The following is a 23,463-nucleotide window of genomic DNA, read 5'->3' on the forward strand; positions in this document are numbered from 1 at the left end:
TTATGGTTTTTAGAAACTATTTCATTCTGTTTCTTTTACGCTTAATTTAATCCACTTGGGTTATTGTTATAATTGTTTGGAGTTTTTTTTTCTCCTTCTTTTTAGCCAGAAAATTGACAGCATTCAGATATTTTCTGTCATTTCTTTATGTTGAGTCTTTTTTCTTTGTGTTTTAGCTAGAGGGACTGTTAAGGAAGCAGTTGTTAGGGGAAGTTAGGAACTATACAAAGCGCTCAAACCGTACAACAATATCCTTGGACTTTCTGCAAGCTCGAGTGAGTATCATGGGAACTCACTGTAAGAGTTAGGAAAAGAATAGAAAACTTTCAAAAATAGTATAAGATTTTTAATTTTAACATGAAAGGATTAAAATAAGGAAAGCAATGGGTTGTTTTTTCTTAAATATAATTTGCTCTTTTGGGCAAATCTAGTCAGTACTTTGAATTGTGTCAGTAGCATAGTAGTCCTGTACGGATTATCTTGAGAGAGAGAGAGAGAGAGAGAGAGAGAGAGAGAGAGAGAGAGAGAGAGAGAGAGAAAATGTTGACTTATTCCTTGATCAGTCTTACTGCAGACTGTTCAGATCGCAAGTTAAATTTATATATGTTGTATTATCCCAACAGGTGTTTTAAATCGCAAGTTATATTTTTAGAAGTTGTATTATCCCTATAAGTTCTTTAAATCGCATGTGATATTTTTATATTGTATTATCCCAACAGCTATGTTAAATCACTAGTTAAAAATTTTTATATATTATTTTATCCCAACAAGTGTCTTAAATCGCAAGTTATATTGTATGTGTTGTATTATCCCATCAGGTGTCTTTCAAGCTTGGATGATGTTGCGGTATTTTCTCCGTGCGTCCATTTGTTCGTTACATTCCTTTCAAATCGCAATGTAAAATTTCATTAAATTTTGCGAACATGCTGCCCCTATAGTATCGATTTGGGAGAGCTGTTTCGTCTTTGTCTCCTGTCCCCCAGGGCTCCAGTGAGTGGGCCAGAGTGTAAATATGCAAAAATTTTGCAAGGACATTTTCAAATATTTCCTGTAGTTTTAACAGAATGACGTATAGTTTACATAACATAATGTACATTATGACGATAGGTCACTGTCTGTGAAGAGGGGATGAGAAGGATGTCAAGGTGGGGGTGAATGTGCAGAGATGAGTGTGGGCATTTAGGATGACAGGCTGTTGTAGCTATTTTTAAGTTAGAATTTCAGGTGACGTTTATTAAATTTGATCGTGGTACCATAACAAAATATTTTTCCTATAAATCGTTAATCATACAAACATGTTTACTGTTGAATAATGGTCTACAATTAACCATTGGAACTAATCCACTATTCTTAGCGCGATTGTACAGTGGGATTTATAGACTAGCTCTAGGTTCCAGAAGGACTTGCTTATACTCGTGCGATAAAAGTGGATTTCATTCGTGGTGAATTGAGGTATAAATAGATATAATAAGTTCGAATCAATGATATAAACTGTATTCAACAAAGATTTAAGATTTTCGGTAGGTATTTAATTCCTTACCTCTATTTAAAGAGTTAATCAAAAATTTATGTCTGATTTCTTTCAGTTTGAATGTTGCGGCGCTGACAGTTTTAGAGACTATTTTAGTAATCCCTACTTCTACAACTCCACGAAAAATATAGTAAGTATACAGACCGTAAAAGTGATAATCGGAGCTTCACAATTTAAAGGATGCACGAATAAAACTTGGCCATTCACTGTATTCGATGCGTATACGCCATTATTAGCTTCCGGAATATAGGCTGAAAGAACGACCTTTTGTTTTGTTTGTTTGTCAAGATATATATGTGACGTGCTTCTTTAAAAAAAAAGAAAACTTCTTATAGATTTTAACTCACCTGCTCGTAATGTCAAGTGAAAATGTTGTATGACCCAGTGCGTGACGTGTTCTTGCATCGTCTTTTCTGCGTCGTACTTCGTGCATCGTCTTTGCTGCGTCGTGCTTCGTCCATCGTCTTTGCTGGGCCGTGCTTCGTCCATCGTCTTTGCTGCGTCGTGCTTCATCCATCGTCTCTGCTACATCGTGCTTCGTCCATCTTCCTTGCTGCATCGTGCGTTGTCTAACGTCCATCAACATTTGCTGTTCTTAACTTTTTTTCCTAATAACCACTGAGCCGATCTCAACCCTTGGGCAGAAAGCAGCGTATCTAAATGGGTTCTGAATTTAGAAATAGCTACTGAACTAAAAGAAGACAAAAAATTGAAAAGACTTCCTCTCAAACACCGATTCCACAGATTTTTTTTACCAAATGTAAAACAACAAACATCCTAGCATAAATGGATTTAATAATGCCGAAATAGGGATTTAAGATTTATGCAAATGATGCCAAACGGCCATTCATTTCATGAAAAAGCCTTTCAAGAACTTCTCAAAACCACTGACCAACATTCTGTGAAAATATCTAGACCTTAAGTGCTCTCGGTTACTTTTGCGAAGGATGCCAACCGGCTTCGTATGTGGTCGATGTCATTGAAAATGGATTTTAAATAATAATAATAATAATAATAATAAATATAAAAAAATAAAACAAAATAATAATAATAAGTTTCTCAAATAGCTGTTCGAAATAAATTAATAAAAATTGACAGAAAATGTTCTGGCTCAAAGGGCTTTAAAATTTATGTACACGGTGTGGATCCGCCATCAAATATGACCATTGTTATGAAAAGTACATAAACCTTTAAACGTCTTCTTCACAAAGACTGATCAGATATAGTTTAGTTAAAGTGGGTTGTATAAATATTACTATTTCAGGACCAGTTAGTACATTGTTGAAATTTCAGTGTTCAATTAATACCTATGATACTTTCTTTATCCAATTATTTGTTAAATAAATGGTAATCGAATGATTCGCTTCAGAAACCTAGCAACAGAACCATCAGTTTGCGCATTACTCAATATGTACCAGGCAAGACAGACTTTTATTTAAGAATGATAAAAATTACTGAACCAGTCTATCCATTGTAAGAAGAACATAGACTGTGCTTATGATGTTATTACGAGATATTTTCTTTCATTATATCTATTTATGGCAACAGAACAATATGTGCAACTGCATATATCCAGCATCAATAAAATGAGCGGCATCGATAATGATTTATATTAAAATCGCGGTTTTATGCATAAATAGCCGTGGAATTGCCTATGGTCTGGTGCATCATCCACCTGTCGGATCTCATGTTTTCCGATTCGTGCAAATTGGTAAGCAGTTTTCTGTTGTGGATATGACCTAAGTGGTCACTAGGAGCTGAAAAAACAAAGGCAGTGAGTAAACTGACCCCAGAAGCCGTTCACGCTGTTGGCTGTGTTAAACTGGTTGATGCAATTACCGTTTATGTTTCTTGATTGTTCGGGAGTGAAATCTACAGACAAGACTGACACCTAAGGCTTAACATTTGAGTACATTTTAAATGTACTAATATTTTTCACGTATCTAAAAGAAAGAACTTAAATATGTTAAAATATTTAAGTTAAATTTGCATAAAAAGGATACTTCGATACTTGATGAGCCAATACTAAAGCAAACTGGAATTTAAACAGAATCATGTGGATATACATGTATTATAGATTTATTTTAAGGAAATTGTAATGATGATACATTTATGACGGCAAGTAATATTTGCAATTTGTGCAATGCTTAAGTCTGACTGGTCTAGTAATATTTGCAATTTGTGAAATGCTTAAATCTGACTGGTCTAGTAATATTTGCAATTTGTGAAATGCTTAAATCTGACTGGTCTAGTAATATTTGCAAAATGTGAAATGCTTAAGTCTGACTGGTCTAGTAATATTTGCAATTTGTGAAATGCTTAAATCTGACTGGTCTAGTAATATTTGCAATATGTGAAATGCTTAAGTCTGACTGGTCTAGTAATATCTGCAATTTGAGAAATGCTTAAGTCTGACTGGTCTAGTAATATTTGCAATTTATGAAATGCTTAAGTCTGACTGGTGTAGTGATGTTTAGAGTAGTATTGAAATTGCTGGTAAAAACGATTGGTGGTGATTCGTAAAGTTATTAAATTCAAATGCATTTAAGATGGGGCGAATTGTTTAGCTACAAACAGCTTTAATGAACGTTGTTACTCAAAACAGAAACACTTTTATATAGGGACGGCAAAGGGTAGGGGAGGTAACCAAAGGAGACATACCAAAATATGTACGGAACTTTTCGGTATGGAAATGAGTGAAAATCCGAATGGGTGGGTACACTCTACGGCAATTTTACTAACGGCCACATATTTTCATGATTCCGAAAGGTGCCGAATATTTTCTAAAGTCTCTGAAGCATGCGTAATGACACTTTTTTCTAAAAAGTGCGCAGTGCGGATAATACAAATGACCGTAGAAGAGAAGAAATATTAATGAAAATAATTTATGGGCCGATTACGCAGTTCTATTCAAGATATTAATAAATAATTTTCATTTCTTATACTGAATAGAGACAAAACTGCTGCAATCGTCCACGTAATGAAGTGCAATTATTCATTTTTGTATGACCCTGTTCGATGTAATTGTTCAGCCTCGTTTTCATTTCACCATGTATATGGATCGATGTGAAGATGCAAATATTAGAAGCTGAAAATCACTGTACACAAAATATGATAGTCAGTTATTTTATCAATAATAATGAATAAAGAATTGATTTAGAACAATTAGTTTTTTGTTTATCTTCTGTTGAACTGTTTTATTTGGCCTGCTTTAAATATATAAGAAGGTCACTCACACGTCAATTCGTGCCAATTAGTAGCATTAATTTGTCTTCTTCAATTTTAATCCGGGATAAATTATCTTGGTAGTAAGCAAAATTGTGTTTCATAGTTATTACTTATCAGACATTTAACAAATCTTGTACGGAGTTTCTTTTATTTTTTTGTGTTTTGCATGCTGGTGTATGTATATCCTTGATGATGGAGTCCAATAAAGACATTAGAACTTTAAATGTTCGGACAGCTATTGACATCTTTTATAAAAGTACATCAGAGACAACTGATGAACATTATTTAATAAACAAATTTGCAGAAATAGCTAACCTTGATCCATCATCTATTAATAAACAAGCTCTAACTGCAAAGCTGTATCGATACAAGAATAAACTTAAAGGGAAGCGAGGGTTGGCAAAGAATGAATTTGAAAATGAAGCATTTTCAGTTCCAGTTAACACTGTGACAGCACCTAAAGTTACAAGTGGAAAACTTTATGAAGAGGAACTTTCATCTTGCAAGCAAGCATGTATAAGTTTAGCAACTGAATTGTCACAGTTCAAACAACAGTCAGAACAACAAACAGAGTCATTGAAGGAACAAAAAACTGTTGAAATTAGAGAGACTATAGAAAAACATCAGCATGAGATTTTAAGTCTTAAAAGATCTCATTCTCAAGAATTAAAAACTCAATCAAAGAAATTCAAATCAAAGACCCTGCAACTATCCTCTCGAATGAAAAAGTTAATAAATGATAAAGAAAAAATGCTTCAGAAATTCAATTTCATTGCTAAAGAGAAACGAGATGCTCGTTATGAAAACACTCTACTGAGGAGAACCCTATCACGATATGCCATTAAGAGAGCTTCTGTTGCAAACAACAGAGCATTGCAAAAAACAATAATTCGCCAGAAGCAAAAGCTTTCAATGTTGAAAACTGACAATGAAAATTTAAGACTCAGCAACATCAGATTAACTATTCAGTTACAACATGAGCAAGAGAACGTGAAAATGTTAAACGAAAAGTTGACAGCATCAAAAAATGCAAGTGATATTGAAAGTAAAGAGAATAGTCAGCTGAAGAAAGACTTGCAAAACATAACAGAGGACAGAGATTATTTGCAAGCTCTTCTACAAGATAATGCTGTAATTGACCTATATGATCCTGTAACGAAATGTTACACACCCAATACAAGACAATGCATTATGAACATTACCAGTTATAATGTTGCATCAGCTAATGTAGGTCCAGTAATAACAGAAGTTTTAAAGCTTGCTAACAGAACTCCTAATGAAGTTCCATCGAGGAGAACTGTGGATAATATAATAGCTGAAAAACTTGCTATTGGACAAAAGCAGCTTGGAGCTACTGTTGGTACAGCACAAAATACATGCTTGTATGGTGATGAAACAAGAAAATTTGGGCAGACGTACCAAACATTTTTGTTAAGTGATGAAAACAAAAATTTGTATTTTTTGGGTCTGAGAGATATGTCTGACAAATCAGCCAGAACTACACTGGACATTTTTAGGAACATATTAGATGACATTTCTGATATGTGTGAATCTTACAGAATCAATAATAATACAACCCTTGGGAATAGTATTCTATGCAACATAAGAGATTTTATGTCTGACAGAGCCCAAACAAATTTAGCTTTTACAGAAATGTTAGAGCAATATAGGAGAGATGTCATGCTTACGTTTTCAAGTAATTGGAATGACATGACAGAGGGCGAACAGACAGCCACAGTTAAAGTTAATAATTTTTTCTGTGGACTACATTTACTTGTAAATTTTGCTGAATGCCTTTCTCCTATTCTCTCCCTGTTTGAGAAAATAGAGGAGCAGGATAAATCTTCATCAGACACTTTAGATGAGGAAGAGACATCATCTGGTGAACTGTTTAGCTCTGATGCTAAAACAATCTCTTTTCTACGTTTCTGTGGAAAATGCTTTGCTCGTGGTGTGGACGAGAAAAGTGGTTGCTATAGTGCATTTAGAACATTTTGTCAGTCTCAAAATGAGAAGAGCATGTTTGTTAATTTTCGAGGAAATAGATTTAATGTTATATTTTTAATGGGTCAAATAGCCTTTTACCACCATCAGAGGATCAAGCAGTTTTTTGAAACGGTACATGGAACATGTAACAGACTTCAAAAACTGACGTTATCGCTTGTGAACAAGCCATACATAATTGCCAGCTGTAAGGTTCTGGGGTTCATATCAAAGTTAATAACAGCCCCTTTATGGAGATTGATTGAAAGTAATGTTCATGTTTTAGACATGAATAACAGTTATCATGCACTGCTAGCCTTCTTTGACAGAGCTAGTCAAGAATCTACAGATTTCATTAATGGTAATGACCACCCATTTGAAAGTAGTCTAATTGAAAAAGACGAAATTTATGCCAAACATGTTCAGCCCTGTGATGGCATTGATGACAATGCATGTGCTCTTGCACAAATGGCTTTCAAAGGACTTGGAAGTGTTCTCAGAAAGGCCATGAAAGAACAGCTGCCTGGTGGAAGTTACTTTCAGCCAACAGACGCAATCAGAGAACAAACCCAGTCAGTTATACCACATAACAAAGTTCCTGAGCGTGTTTTTGGAATACTTGACTTCTTTCTCCGTTACAGACCAAATGCCACCACTATCTCTAACGAGGCCTTTCTTATGTTTGTATTCAATAAAACTTCAGAATGGCTGGAGTCACTTCCAATAACGGAAAAAGATAAATTGCTATCGGAATGTAGAAAAGAAGGTAGACAAATACAAGCCAAATATAAAGAAAGACTGAAAGAAATTGAGGCAAAACGAAGAGAGAGTTTGCAAAATAAACAACTTGCCCTAGAAAAGAAACAAAAAAGAGCACTGCAAGTAAAATCCAAGCACACAAATGCAATCCTTTATTATGGATTGTGGCAAAGACCAGATGATGTTGAGAACATCCTTGCAGAGCTAAAAATTACAGAGAAAAGAAAGGCGCTAACATCACAAATACGATTCAGGCAGAGAGTCTTAAAACAGACTGTAAAAGATAAACAACTGTACAAAATGAGCGAAAAGGGTAAGGCATACTCAGTAGAAAAACTGAAAAATAACCTAATTCAGTTAATTAAAGATGCCGCAGATAGCCCAAGTGAGGAATCGCCTGTACGTGAAATTCCATTACTTGTTGGAAAGAAGGTTATTCATACCTTCAATGAGGGTAAGTGGCCTGGGCGTGTATTGAGTGTAGTAGCGGGATTTCCTGAATTTTACAACATTGTATATGATTGTGATTTGCAGGATAAAAGTTCCCCAAATGCCATCTACACTTACACTCTCAAAGAGGATTACAGAAACGGTAATCTGGAAATTGTTCCAGAGGCGTAGTGTAATTACAGCTGTTACTGTTCCTGTTACAGTTATGCTTGTTCTTTCACAACAGAATGGCCAAGTTATCAGTGAAGTGGAATTACTTTTATAAACGTTTATTGTTTAAAGGTTTTATGAATTTTGTTATTATGGTTTTAAGTCAAGTCCTTGACATAATTCCTAGCTGAGCTTAATATTTTATGACAAACTAGGTTTTATTCAGCTTTAGGAAGATTCACTTCATGCAGTAGATAAGAAACATTCAATTTAGATATTTAGAAGTTGATAATTTATATTGTCGCTATATTTTCCAAGTAAAATGCAACAATTTATTAAATTGTATCAGTGCAGTCATTTAGTTCATATTCTTGCATTGTGTTGAGACTTCTATCTTTCTTTTGGAATACATCAATTCAAGTTTTGCTCTTAGGTTTATAGAGTGAATTATAATTATAATTGTAAGTAAGGATGAATAAATGCTTTTTACACTTATTTTTAGTAGTTTGCAATGAAAGCAATTGTATATTTTTTAGTCTTTTACTCATATTGTAAGAAGCGAGTTATCTTTTCCTTTTTGCACTTCAAAAATTATGTGTACGTCATTTTGTAAGTAAAAACACCACACTGATATGATCTATAGGAACAGGAAAACAACATTTAAATGGGCTATACTCATCAGTTCATAGTTTAAACTTATCAGTAAGACGACCAGTTTAAATTTATAATGTATACAAATTTTTTTTTAAATAGTGTCCTTCTGACGTTTTTCTGTAATTTGAGTACGTAAAAATGTCGGAGGGTACCGGTATAAAAAACGACATAACTCAATCAATTTTACAGATATTCTTTTCAAATAAACTTTGTTATTCATCTCAAAGATGCTATACCCATAACATCTGTTTTCAAGCTGCTTATAACAAACTGTTAAAAAACCATTGCCGTCCCTATTTTATATCACTTTTCTCAAAAACGATGAATATCATTTGACAAAAAGCTTCTCTGCCTAGAGTCCTTTATAAATTTATACAAACAATGCCGATTAACAATGATTTATGTCCGCCGTAACTAAAATACACAAAACATATGTAATGGAATTCTTAGAAACTGTTTCACAAAATTTGTGGTAAATTAAAAGGAAGCATTCTGACACTAAAAAGGCTTATATGTTTGATAGTTGATACAAATTAATCATCAAATGTAGCCGCCGTTACTATATATAAAAAAATTGTATTTGACTCAATATAATCTGACCCAATTTGACAGAAGGTATGTATGTCTTCATGTAGCTAACACAATCACAAAGTCTTGCATGTCTTCGTGTATCATGCCTTTATTGTATCTAACACAGCAACGCAAAGAACGTATATATGTATGTATGTATGTATGTATGTATGTATGTATGTATGTATGTATGTATGTGTGTGTGCGTGTGTGTGTATGTATGTATGTATGTATGTATGTATGTATGTATGTATGTATGGGCTAGTTTGATCCACTCATTAATTAATTAAGGTTGTTGATTGACTTTTTATTAATAATGTAACAATCTGTACAGTAATCAGACACCTTGATTTCATTGACTTTCACATTACTATGACTGTAACGTCCTGTGCTGGCAGTACTAATCCTTCTATTTCTTTCTTTAGTTCTTCCAGTGGGAACCATGTCCAGGTATCTCACCGGGCTATTGTCTCGTTCTTCGACAAACTGTCCATGCATTGCCCTTTGCCCCGCTTTCCTCTCTCTCTCTCTCTCAAAAAAGCGTCTACCTTAACCGAGGCTTGGAGTTCTTCACCAGTTTCTCTTACATACTTTCTTAGGTTCCACTTTTATGCCTCAACGGTTTTACTATTATTGTTATTATTATTTTTATCATATTATTATTATTCCTTACTTACTCACTTTTACAATTATATTTTTGTCAGTCTGTGCCCGACAGCTGCTGTAGGGATAAGGGCTCTAAAGTAACTCCACCAGAGCCAAGAAATTCGACAGCCTGTCAGATAGAGGCCAAACTACAGCTGAATTCCACCACAGAACTCCGGACAAAGGTATTGCTAACAACTAACTCAGGTGCATCTGGAACACACGTGACCTCGTGGGGAATGGGGGTGGGGGTAATTTGAAATTACGTACGATACTAATGAGTAGGCTTAAAAATTGGGTTTAAGATTTCTAACTAAATAAATAGCTACATCTCTCACGGCTAGCTTTGTGATTCTTACAATTTTAAAATAAATAATAAAAAAAAATAAAAACAATGTTCAGTCATTAAAATCGATTGTTGCAACAGAACTGTAAGACCCCTTGTATGTACATAGACTGCCTCTATTGACTGAGTCATTGATTGGTGTCTGACGGTATATCGACACAGGAAAGTCAGAGCTGTTGGAATAAAGACCCTTTCCCATGAAAACTTCATGTCTGCCAACACGGTATGACTTGGGTATGATTCAAATCCGGACTGTTCTGGTTGCATTTCTCGCATGCTAAATACTGAGGAACCAGGGTTCCACCAGATAGATACAGATAAAATAGAACAAATATGTATTGGGGCAAACGAGGGCCAAATGATCTAGAGCCCTCGACTTTTACAGTTCTCTGACATATCACCACTCTCCGCGTGGTGTCCAGTTTTGGGGTCGGCCAAACTGGGTACGTGAAAAAGCTTACCATTAGCTTCCCGTCAGTCGATAGTTTTACCCGTGATTTTCCTGGGCACTTCTTCCACCGGATATACTGGCCGCCATGTATGGTCTATCGTGTGCTGAAAAATGGTTATAAGCCCTCAAGAGCAACAACAACAACAGCTATGGAGATCCAACGTCCCAAGGGCAGAAAAAAAACAACAACAGAGAAACTGTGAGAACTGATAAGCGTAAAAGCTGACACAAGAAACAGACACATGTGGAGTTTGTTTTTCATTTACCTTTGTGGTTTAATGAGTGATTTTACTTACTGGATTTCAGTTACGTTTCGTTTTCTCTACAGGGATGCTTTCCAATTCTGACGAACTGGTTGGATGCAAATAGCGCTATTCTAATAGGAGTCGTTGTAGGCATTGCAGTTATAGAGGTGAGTTACTGGCCCTGATTCTAGACTGGTCCTCGGACCATTTTCATCTCGACATATGCCTTTTGATTGGTTAAAGGAGTTATGGAGGACTGTTATTCTTGTTTTTCTTGATAAACAAAATGGCCTCTTCTTTTGTGTCAAAAAAAAATACTAACTAGCCGTGAATACACTTGCCATATTTTTCTTTATATTCCTTATTTGAAAACAAAAACATTCCCAGTCCATAATCTGCAACCTCGAATATTTGGCAGATTCCGACTCGAGACTCCGCGCGGCAAAAATTAACTGATTCATGTCTTACATCCGCTACTGCCAGTCATCCATTTCAGCATTTTATTCTTCGAGTTCCAAAGCTCTAGTTGCATTTGACTTTTAATAAATATTTAGAATCGTCTCTTCGACGTTTATTAATCTCAGATAAAGGTGGGCCTTTGTTATATTTTCAACGGTAGCGATCAAATAGAAATTCATTGAACCTCCTAAGATAAGGGAAACAACTCTTCATAAAATGTTCTAAATAGCGTTAACTCTTTTCAAATCTTTGTTGCTTCTTTTAATTTATTTATTTATTTATTTATTTATTTATTTATTTATTTTTGTATTTTCATTTCCTTTGATTCATTTCTTACTTACATAACCATAATTACCGGGAAACAGTACAGAAAATAAATACTAAAGTAATACCACCCCTCCCCCACCCACCCCCAGCCTTGCATTGCCCTTAAATTCAGTGCCATACTACATTTAAAGGTCACTGCAAATTTCGCATTGATTGGCGTGCTATTGGCGCAAGTCATCACAAAATCTTGGCTTGGTACTATTTAGTTTATACCCATTTTTTTTATATGTGACATATCATTTTTATGGAATCCTGTAAATCTGCTGGTAGGTTTTCTCTCTGTTCAGTCACTTTTCTAGACACCATAATTTATTGTATCTGTTAAATGATTGACATTTCTCTTGTTTTGTTTTTTTCTCTTCCAGATCTTGGGATTAATTTTTGCGGTGTGTCTGTGTAGAAATAGGACAATATACTACGACTAAGAAGATGCAACCCAAATTTCTAGTTCATGTTGTTTCGTTTGTGAGATGCGTTTCCTAGGCCAGTCATATGACCTGTCACACGACGTTTCAATGATGTGTCACGTGATCTTGTTATGATGTGTCACGTGATCTTGTTATGCAGGTGCTATGGACTATTCCATATTAATATCCAGTTAGGTCTGCAGCCTTTCTCAGTCTTCACATTTTCGTTATATTCCATATTTAGCTACAGTTTGGAGTGTGTTACCTCTTCACAATGTCGGCTGCATGTGGTTGAAGGTAGAGAACTGATGAACAATAATTAACAAGAATACTAAAAATACCTCAGGCTGCCAAGGGCAACTATCACTGACCTATTTCATAACAAAGACTACAGTGGACCACCGACCAATTATATCGCTAGCTAGGCGTGAATAATCACGTAATTTCGTTTGAACAGTTATTTCATGGGTTGGAAACGAGGCAGTATTAAATCTAATCATTTTTGATAACGTTGCATAAACCATGCAAAACTTGAAAATTTCGACATTTTTTTGTCCAATGTTGTTGGGGTGGAGTTTGGTAACAGGCTATATACATATGTTGTTTTTCTTCTCACTGAGGCTTGATTTCCATAAGATAATATTAGTGGCTATAATATGAAAGTTTCTAAGAGGTGTGTGCGAAATAATATATTTAACTCGACAAATCATGACTGTTTGGCGTGTATGTGCAATAGTTCACACCTATATGTGAGTGTAAGTGTAATTTTTTCAGATGATCACTTAGGTTGGCTTAGAAATAAAGAAATCAGATCCTTTCACATTGGAAGAAAGTTTCATGGGACTAGCGGTTGAAAACGAGGAATAAAATATTTTGCTAAATTCTGGTGTAAACGATAACCATTCTCCAAAGTACGGCCTGCCAGAATTGTCTCCCTTTAGCACAAAGACTTCAAAATATAATAAGAATGAAAGGTCATCTTAATTGAAACACTGATCTTTCTATGGAATCATAATGATTATGCTGGACACGAACACATTTTGATGGAAACTGCAGAAAAAGCAATTCACTTTGGAGTGACTAAAAATACTATGCAATTTAAATACGCATTTTATCACAATATTCGTGTTTCATTAACTTTATTTTTGTCTAGATAAACTGTATATAACGCGAAATAGTCTCTATTTTAATTTGTATCTGTATATAGTAGTTTAGAATAGAGTTAAAAATTTTGCAAGCATTATGTAGGTCTAAAATAGATTCCAATTGTTTTAAGAAAGGTATTTATGTAAGTAATATACGTAGGCATTTTTTCCATCGTAGTTAAGTCATCATTTATAAAGACACGTTGTGTTGTAAAGATCAGATATCCTATACATAAACCCGATGGGAGTCGCAGTAGTTTAGCTGGTAAAGCACGGGACTCGTAAAAGAAAAACAACAAACAAAAACAAAAAAACAAGAATCGCTGGCTCGGCACTCACCCAGACCAATCCTGGTCGACTGCCTAGTTAGTTGTATCTTTGTGAAAGGCAATTAGCTTTCCTTTCCTAGGCATGATATAGCCAATGTATTAAAAGTGCCGTTAAAACCAAGAACAACACAAAAAATGATAAACATGACAGATGTTTAAGATGCAGTGTGTGTTTAGCATTCGTCTGCAATTTCATCTTGATCATTGAATGATTGCAATAATTATAATGTGGAAATCGTTATCGCTACTAAATCTTCCTTTGAGTAAATTCCAGTTTTTGTCAGCTAAGCGTAACAATTTTATACGACAGATATTATAAATAGATAACTAAGAAAGAAGCGGAAATCAAAACCTTCTCAAATTTTTCTTTCTAATATTCTATCCATATGATTAAGCTTTCTGCAATTTTGATGGATGATCCCGATTATGTGGAGAGAGAGAGAGAGAGAGAGCGTTTTGTTATTACTATTATTATTATTATTAAAAATTGCACACGGTAATATAGTCTAAATAACTATAGTCTACTGCATGTATACTGACTAATATTTCAGATGGACAAGTTGTTTTCACATATGGCAAACACGCTTGCGAATCGGCTACTCTGTTCAAAACACTTGAGTCCAACCTAAATATCAGAATGTACGATGGCCTGTATTTTTATATACTCTGATATGTACTTAGCATATGTTAGCCTCTCTCTCAGCATTGGCATAAGGAACAAAGAATTCAATAGGTCAATATTTTCCCCGTAAACGTCGGCGCATTCATTCATGCACGTCCTGAATAAAATTCTGAATGGAGTTGAATAAAGAATAAAATAGTACCATATTTATTTAAATATTTTTATTTTATTTGCATTAATATCTGAAGATATAGTGACTGATGCTAGCTATAAGTTAGAGTAATGTTCTAGGCAGTTTATTGTTTGTGTACTGTCTAAAATCATGGATGGACGCGTGCTATTTTTACTTATGTCACTACCAAAGTAATTCGTCCTCCTTAGGCATGGAAACAAAATACATGCAACAACATGTAGAAATAAATAAAATAAAAATAAAACAAAATGAAATTAATACGTAGCCCTTTGCGACAATAGCTGTTAATCAAAATAATTAATTAATTTAAAATTATTTGTTTCTTCAGTTCAGTTTGCCCGACCGTATGTCTTAGAAACCTTGTGCTAGAAAAACTGAATTGCACATACTAGTAAGTCCATGAAATGGTGCCTTTGGTATCCCATGTCATATATCCTTAGTGTGGATTGTACATTTTCTGTACCTGTCAGTTTGAAATAATAAAGTAGCAGCTTCATCATGGGCGTTCACTTTTTTTCTTCATGTTCCATTCCCACCCACCCAACAACTCCCAAAATATCCAAGCAATAGAAAAACATGTCCGCAGTGTGTCTCTCAATATCGGTATGATATTAATACCTTATATGCAGAGACTAAAAGCAAAATAAGTGTGTGTGTGTGCATGTGTGTGTGTGTGTGTGTGTGTAGCAATAGTCTTGACATTGAAAAGGGATTATATGGCTTATAATGTATTTTCTTTTACCGTTTAGAGTAACCAAGGATACTAACTTACCATAATTACGGTACTGGTTTATTCATAAAATATTGTCTACCAATTCATTAAGAATATGATCAAAAAGTCGAAATTACAAATTTTGCACTTTTTTTTGCAAAGAATAATTTGAATCTTATGATTTAGAAGGTTTACAAATATCGCTATATAAAATTTAAAAAAAAATAAAACAGCTTGTTTATCTTCACAAAATTTGTTATCCCATCTCCATCATTCTACATAATTATGGACAGACCTGTGCACATTGAGGGAAAAATAGCACATATGCCTGTATAGACTGTGGAAAGAATAGCACATATACCTGTATAGACTGCGGAAAGAATAGCACATATATCTGTATAGACTGCGGAAAGAATAGCACATATACCTGTATAGAATGCGGAAAGAACAGTACATATACCTGTATAGACTGCGGAAAGAATAGCACATATACCTGTATAGACTGCGGAAAGAATAGCACATATACCTGTGCACATTGAGGGAAGAATGGCACATATACCTGTATAGACTGCGGAAAGAATAGCACATATACCTGTATAGACTGCGGAAAGAATAGCACATATATCTGTATAGACTGCGGAAAGAATAGCACATATATCTGTATAGAATGCGGAAAGAACAGCACATATACCTGTATAGACTGCGGAAAGAATAGCACATATACCTGTATAGACTGCGGAAAGAATAGCACATATACCTGTGCAGATTGAGGGAAGAATAGCACATATACCTGTATAGACTGCGGAAAGAATAGCACATATACATGTATAGACTGCGGAAAGAATAGCACATATATCTGTATAGACTGCGGAAAGAATAGCACATATCTGTGTAGAATGCGGAAAGTAAATGCGTGTTTTGACGTTATGAAACTAAATAATCTTAGTTATTATTACAATGAAGATGAATCTATAAATCATTTAATAAATTTCAAAAATTCTTCAAAAGATGAAGTTTGGACTTGAACTTTGCACAATGACGTTCTAATTTTGACTCAAGACTCTTTAAAACAGGAGTTAGGAATAGGTACTGTCTTGGTTGACTGATTAAGTTTGCTTTGCACTCATGCTTTTCCTGTTCCTGTGTTTAAAAACAAATATTTCATGCAACTTTACTGAAGATGATCTTACGATATGCAAAAATATTTAACAATTTCTTAATGTATATCCTTTTCACTTTTTACCAGTTTTGAATGGTCATCGATTACTTATTGTTTTGCTGGTCTATTTTTGTTTTTCTTTCCTAAGAATTATATTTTCTCCAGTTACATCTTCAGTGTATACTGTACTGTTACGAGTTTATGCTCTTCAAATAAGTAACAGAAAAGAATGAAGATAACATGCTCTGTAAAATGTAACAAATAATTTATTTCCCTATAATACAAAGTGAAAAAATGAGAAAAAAGAACTTACGGTATTGCGAATTAAATCCAAAATTATCCAAGAATTAAAGACACAAGTCCTAGTAATAAAAAATCCTGAATAAAACTCAGTTCAAGTCCCAAAGAGATCCAAAACTGAAGACGATGACCTTCGAAGTACTGATGTGTCAAAAGTCTCTTGTTGAATCACAGAAATATTACTCCAGGTTTGATTTAGGTATAAATTCCAATGACTGTCTTTATCGAAAAAGTTTGTCAGATCACTTTTGTATTTCCAGAGGAAATATTCACTTGAATTCAATAATTTGAAGAAAATAAAAACCAGCCAAAATTGATTACAACATAATATACTTAAAGTGGTAGATATTAAAGCACGACTGACAAACCTTTATAAAAACATCAGTTATGCTACAAATTAAAATGCAAACAGATCCCCGGATGAGTGTCAAAAGTTTTTTTCTTCTGGAAAAAAATAGAAGTTTGTTACCAATTGGCACATAATAAACATCACGTAGTCCAGGTATGACCGTGACTCACCTTAACGGTTCTTACTCTGAGAAAGATTTAAAACAAGTTGTTTACCAAAACTGTCACTGATTTTGGAACAAGGTCAGCAACTAGATACAATGTTTTATTGCCCATAGCATATAACCAAATAAAAAATACAAAATGCAAAATATTAAAAGCTAACAGACAGATTAAATTAAATTAAAAATTCATAACAGTTCTTAATGTTACTTTTAACAGCCATTTATTTTTGTACGCGATTAGTTTATACATTGATGATTATTCATTACTGCTGTTTGTATTCTGTGTTTTATGTATATATAAATCTGTTTCCTGTTTAGAGATTTAAAACTTGTAATGTTCTAAAAAAAAGGAGCAGAAAATTAGAAAGTATAATTTGAAAATTAGTTTGCTATAGAGCCTTTGAAAGTATTCATCATTTGAATATTATACGAGAAAATAACATTAATTACAGTTAAAATATTTGCCGTGCAAATGTCCATCTTTTAGTAGCTATTCGTGTATTTTGTATATTCCCCGTGCATGTATGTTTTGTTTGCCAAGGTAATGTCTGATGTTTGAATTAAAAAAATACTGTAAGCACATTATTTGTGTTATAAATTAATACAATAATTCCTGAATAAATCCATAAATACAAGTAAAAAGTGTCAAAAGTAAGGTAAATATTTTACTAGTCATGCTATGTTTATACACTAATAAGATACTAAGTGACACATCACCCATAATGTGCGATGAGAATGTCTTCTTACAAAATACCAAAATTACTACGACTTTATAATTAGGGTAAAAGTTAGGATATACATGGTAAAAGCATTACCAATTGACTAAATGTTTATAGACAAAATAAGATTCTGAGAGATACCTAATGATAGTGTATATCTTGTACTTATATGTTACTGCATTTGTATGGGAAAATATGAACAAGTTTTGGGATGGAATACTGCACGACCTTGGGAGTGCAGTATATCCTTCCGACAAAACGAGTTCATATTTTCCCATACAAATGCAGCAACCTTTCCATTATATGCTCATTTTTTTATTCTACCTAAGGTTTAATTATATAAAAACAATACTCTACAAGAAACAACGTAAATGAATGTATGCCGCATTTCAAACTAAATACACAAGCGCATATTCATCATCACACAAATCAACATTATTACTGCGCACATAACTCCGCCCAGATAAATTTGAACTTAGTCGCGCGCTCGACATAACTTTCGCAAGAAAATGGCGTGTCTAGTTAAAATGGAAATTTGTAGTCATATTGTGAATGAATGCGTATTGCGACAACTTTTCCATTTGATCTGGAATGAATATATTTTGGTGTTTTGTTTCGATTCGACGAAAGTTTGTGATTTTGGACTGGATTCATTTGAATGTTTGAAATCATAATGTGGGAAAAATATGAAGTCTTTCAATTGCAATTATCAAAAAGACGCTATGGAATTTAATGCTTATTTCATTTTGAGTGCAGTAAGGAGTATGCAATTGCACTTATCATCGAAATTACAGCAGAATTTCGAAATGTGTAATCTAGATTGAAAACCTATGACATGGCTCAAGTAATTCGGATTTGCAGAATTAAGAAAATACATTTTGATGAAATTCAGGATGTAAAACTGTAAGTATGTTTTATTTTGCCATTCTTATCACCAGCTAAAGAAGAGAATATATGACTTGTCACTTGTATGTTATTTGTAAGAACTTTATCTTCCGTCTGTTATATAATGTAGCTAGCCTAACTCCGTAACATTGTATCAACGCGGAATGTGCCAAAAACAGCTGGGGTTTTTTGCAGTCCACGAAACATGTTTTAGTTCATTCAGAAACAAATTTAAACAACCACAGCGTAAAGAGCCTCTTACGCAAGTGTACATGATTTGTGTACAAATCAAAAGTGCTGGCGTCTGCGTCCATTGTTTGTTTACAATAGAAAGTAGTTCCTTTATGCACTTGATGCTATATGTGTATTATCGCGCGAGTTCAATATCGGTTAATATTGAACGATTCTGACAATGTAAAGTTAACGGGGGAAAAAATGAGCATATAATAATTAAGGATGTATTTGCTTCCTTGTACTAAAATGAACATTCAGTAATATGAAATGCCAGTGTAGCACAAAAGAGAAAAGCTTAAATGGGCATTTTCCTCAATCTATAGCTGATATGACAAAAGATATTTTCAAAATGTTACAAATGAATGAGGAACTTATATTATATGGACCATCTCTCCATATTAATGAAAAACTACTTCTAATTTTTTCTAAGTTTCTCCCTCTATTCTTGAGGTCTATGTTGTTCCCCTATTTCATCCTCTATCTCTCTCAACCGCTGATGTACATTGTTGAGAGAGCCGTTGTTGATATTGCTCCCATCTAATTCTTACCGTTACCTCTTTCCTCCGTATATGTTGATCTTCGTCTCCTCTTTAGACACCTCCCTAATGACACTTTGAAAGTTCACTTACACTGATTTTGCATAACACATTTTTATCACAAACACTGGGAAAGTCCACTTAAACTGATATTACAGTTTGCACTTTTATCACAAACACTGGGAAAGTCCACTTTACACTGATATTACATTTTGCATGTTTATCGCAAACACTGAGAAAGTCCACTTACACGGATATTACATTATACATTTTTATCACAAACATAGGGACAGTTCACTTACATTGATTTGAAGCTTTACATTCTCCTTACAATCACAGAGACAACTCGCTTACACTGATCTGAATGTGCACCTATTGCTAACAATAGCTGGGACAGTTCATTAAAACTCATTTTAAAGTACGCATGTTGCTTACAAATACTTACAATGAATGCCACTAAAAGTGATTTTAAAGTATACATTAAAAAATGATCTGGTGGATTAGTGAGTATAGATAGGTTAACGTCTGCTTTTTTAGCGAAACGGACCTATGTTCAAATACACTACGGTAGGTAGGTAAATTTAGGCAGCATTGTTAACCTGAAAGGAAAGCAGCAGGTAAGTGAGTGGGGAATATTTTCCGGTAGCGTGCACTTCAAACGTGAAACAGCAAACTATCCCCTTATCTTTCTGAAGCTCGCGTAGCAGTAAATGCAAAATATCGCCCCCACCTTGCTAGGTAGAATATGAGTTATTTATATGTTTTGCTTGCAACCACTCCCCAGTCTTCGCTAGTAATGATGAATCATTGTACATTGACCTTTGGTATATGTAACGAGCCAAAACAGTTTGTCTCAGAATATAGTTGGATATAGTCATCGATGCTTTCGTATTCTCTCTCTCTCTCTCTCTCTCTCTCTCTGTGTACTCTGTATATATATATATATATATATATATATATATATAGTCACACACACACTTAAACCGTAATTGTCATAGTTTACAGTAACCATGAACCAAGGCAACAATATGAGAGCGTCAAATGGTTGGTAACTTTGAAGTGTAGTTATCGCCTCTGTACCATAAATGCAGATATAGGTAATGGTTGGTATATATGGTTAGCTAATGACATTGTCTCTGGGCTTAAGAATACTTAGACTAGAGGGTGAAGTCGTACTTCCGGTGTCGCCATTGTCATTTATTTATTGTCGATATTTTTCCCCATAACTTTATATACCATATTAATAGTTGGTATATATGGTTAGGTAATGACATTGTTTCTGTGCTTAAGAATGATTAGACTAGAGGGTAAAGTCGTACTTCCGGTGTCGCCATTGTCATTTATTTATTGTCGATATTTTCCTACATACATTTATATACCTGTTATGTCTTAATTATTTCAGTATCTGCACGTTTTTGCAAAACTAGCTTATAGCTGCATCCATCGATTTTACTCGATTGCCTTAATTTGTGATATGTTTGTTGCTCACATTTAAGTTCACGTAAATTGTTTTACCTAACCTCTGACTTAACCCAATCATTGACGCAGTGGCGTCACTCGGGTTGGTATCACCCAGTGCGGTAGCTCGTGGTGTCACCCCCACGGTCCTCCTTCCGTAACAGACCATACAGAATCCTTAGTAATGTCATTTTGGTGTCACCCCCTCTGATGGTGTCACCCGGTGCAGTCCGCACCCCCCGCATCCCCTTAGCGACGCCACTGATGTGCCTGCTAGTCATGTATTTAACTATGATCGGTTATCCGCTTATGAAATCCGACTAGACCGAGCAGTGTGTGCTCTGTAAAATTTGCAATTTTTCGTTTTGGTGTCACCCCTCTGAGATGGTGTCACCCGGTGCGGTCCGCACCCCCCGCACCCCCCTAGCGACGCCACTGCATTGACGTTTCGTTTTTATTCTCTCTTCTTGCTTGTTTCATCATTAAATCGTAAACAAAACGGCTAAGCAAGTACAAAACACAACTCTTTATTACCTCTTAGTAATATTGTACCTCTGGTACACATTGGTACACATTGATACACATTGGTACACATTGATACACATTGATACGCATTGCCGTAAGTGTGATATCTGTCATCATTTGAATATTTTATTTAAGGTGAATAGCAAACGTTTCAGGCATACCATGAAATCCATCACTTTTCTATCTTCGTTTCAATCGATGTATTGAACCCTTTTGCAATTGTTATTCATTGGCCATTAACACTGTATGAAACAGTCTCGATGAAAAACATATTTAAGAGGTAAAGTTGCTAGCAGGCACGACTAATAACCACAACATACGTATACATAATTGTCAGTGATTTTAAGTTTCAAATTGTGTTTTAAACATTTTCTATTTTTGTCTTTTCTTCGCTTTCGCTATTTGCAGTCATTTCCTCTTTGACCAATTGCATGTACATTTCGAGGCTCTAAAAGCCATAAGGTAATTAGTATTCTTTGTTTAATTCTTGTCATTATTATAGTAAAAGCTTATGTATTCCAGTTTATCGGAAGCACTGTAATACCAAAACAATATATATATTTGTTCAGATGAAATGGAAATTTAACTTTATTGTTATCAATTGAGCTGGTAAGGTATTAGGAGATTAGTAGGGAATCCGCTATTTGTAATACAGTCCTTCATTTCTACCGAGAGAATTCAAACAGCCAAGAGTTGTACCGAAGGCACAGGCAACCGCATTTAAATTGTTTCTGTTCAGTTTGTAACTTTGCATTTAAATACATGTTCCATGTGTGAGAAGAGTTTTAAAAACATTCACGTAGTTTTATCAAGCTGATTCTTACTACAAAACTTATCAATATGCAAACAGCAAAGCATTCAAAGAAAAATGGTACAAGGAAACGAGATATTAACCCTAACGGAAATATTATAAATGGAGAGAATCAAACAGAAATTACCTTCATGAATAAAACAAAAGTGCATTAAGCATGTACACAACAATAATTAAATCTTCAGATTAATTCATACGACAGGAAAGAGAATTTAAAAACACTAAGGCGAAGCAACCAGTCAATCACGACGTTATTGTACTATACGTATTATCGAATGATTTGTATACGAGATTACTACATTTTACAAATCATGAAGGTTTCAGGAAAGATGATCTTCAAATCGATCATGTGTTTTATATTCATCATTTGATTCTCACGGGAATGATTTAATTAGTCGAATCCACACATGATATAAGATACCTAGTGAAAACGTATTTTATAAACGCCAAAATACCATCCCAAAAGTGATAAAAGAACACTGGAAAAGGTTTAATGAATCAATGATGATAGCAGTCTTTGTTCCTAAAAGATCTGATTGATTTTCTGTGCATTCTGTAAACGTTGTATCTGTACACATTGTCTCTGTACACGCTGTTCTGACACTAATGTATCTCAGATACATGGGTAGATTGCTACAAAAACCTATTTTTGTCATAACAATTATTGCAGTGATTGTTGCTAAAGGCATCCATGCATTAGCTGCGCGTACCTATTCACATAATAACCTTAGAAAATAGATATATTCATCCCAATTTTTGAATGATAAAAATCCAGTGAAAGATCTATTTGCATTTGAAGTCATGTAATACTGATTCAGTTCCTTCTGTAATCTAAGTTGTAGATGCGAAGATATTAACTAATTAGCAACATTACAGCATAATTCATGACATCTTATCGTGATTTGGTAAATTCTAGATGCGAAGATATTAACTAATTAGCAACATTACAGCATAATTCATGACATCTTATCGTGATTTGGTACATTCTAGATGCGAAGATATTAACTAATTAGCAACATTACAGCATAATTCATGACATCTTATCGTGATTTGGTACATTCTAGATGCGAAGATATTAACTAATTAGCAACATTACAGCATAATTCATGACATCTTAT

The 23,463-nt window shown here is 34.4% G+C and overlaps 1 protein-coding gene across 8 annotated transcripts in view; it reads left to right on the forward strand.

The window, feature by feature from the left end:
* The window catches only part of LOC149792537 (tetraspanin-18-like), a 136,967-nt gene extending 121,976 nt beyond the window's left edge, over positions 1–14,991 (forward strand). For all 8 annotated transcript variants that reach the window (XM_089971179.1, XM_089971177.1, XM_089971176.1 and 5 more), the window contains 5 exons: positions 177–275; positions 1,587–1,661; positions 10,030–10,155; positions 11,096–11,179; positions 12,164–14,991. In XM_089971179.1, coding sequence (XP_089827305.1) covers positions 177–275; positions 1,587–1,661; positions 10,030–10,155; positions 11,096–11,179; positions 12,164–12,223 — 444 coding nt within the window. In that variant the 3' untranslated portion in view covers positions 12,224–14,991. The remainder of the gene's footprint in view (positions 1–176; positions 276–1,586; positions 1,662–10,029; positions 10,156–11,095; positions 11,180–12,163) is intronic.
* Positions 14,992–23,463: the final 8,472 nt, after the last annotated feature.

Source organism: Sinohyriopsis cumingii, chromosome 9, assembly GCF_028554795.1.
Source record: "Sinohyriopsis cumingii isolate HCF-2022 chromosome 9, ASM2855479v2, whole genome shotgun sequence".
Lineage (NCBI taxonomy): Eukaryota > Metazoa > Mollusca > Bivalvia > Unionida > Unionidae > Sinohyriopsis > Sinohyriopsis cumingii.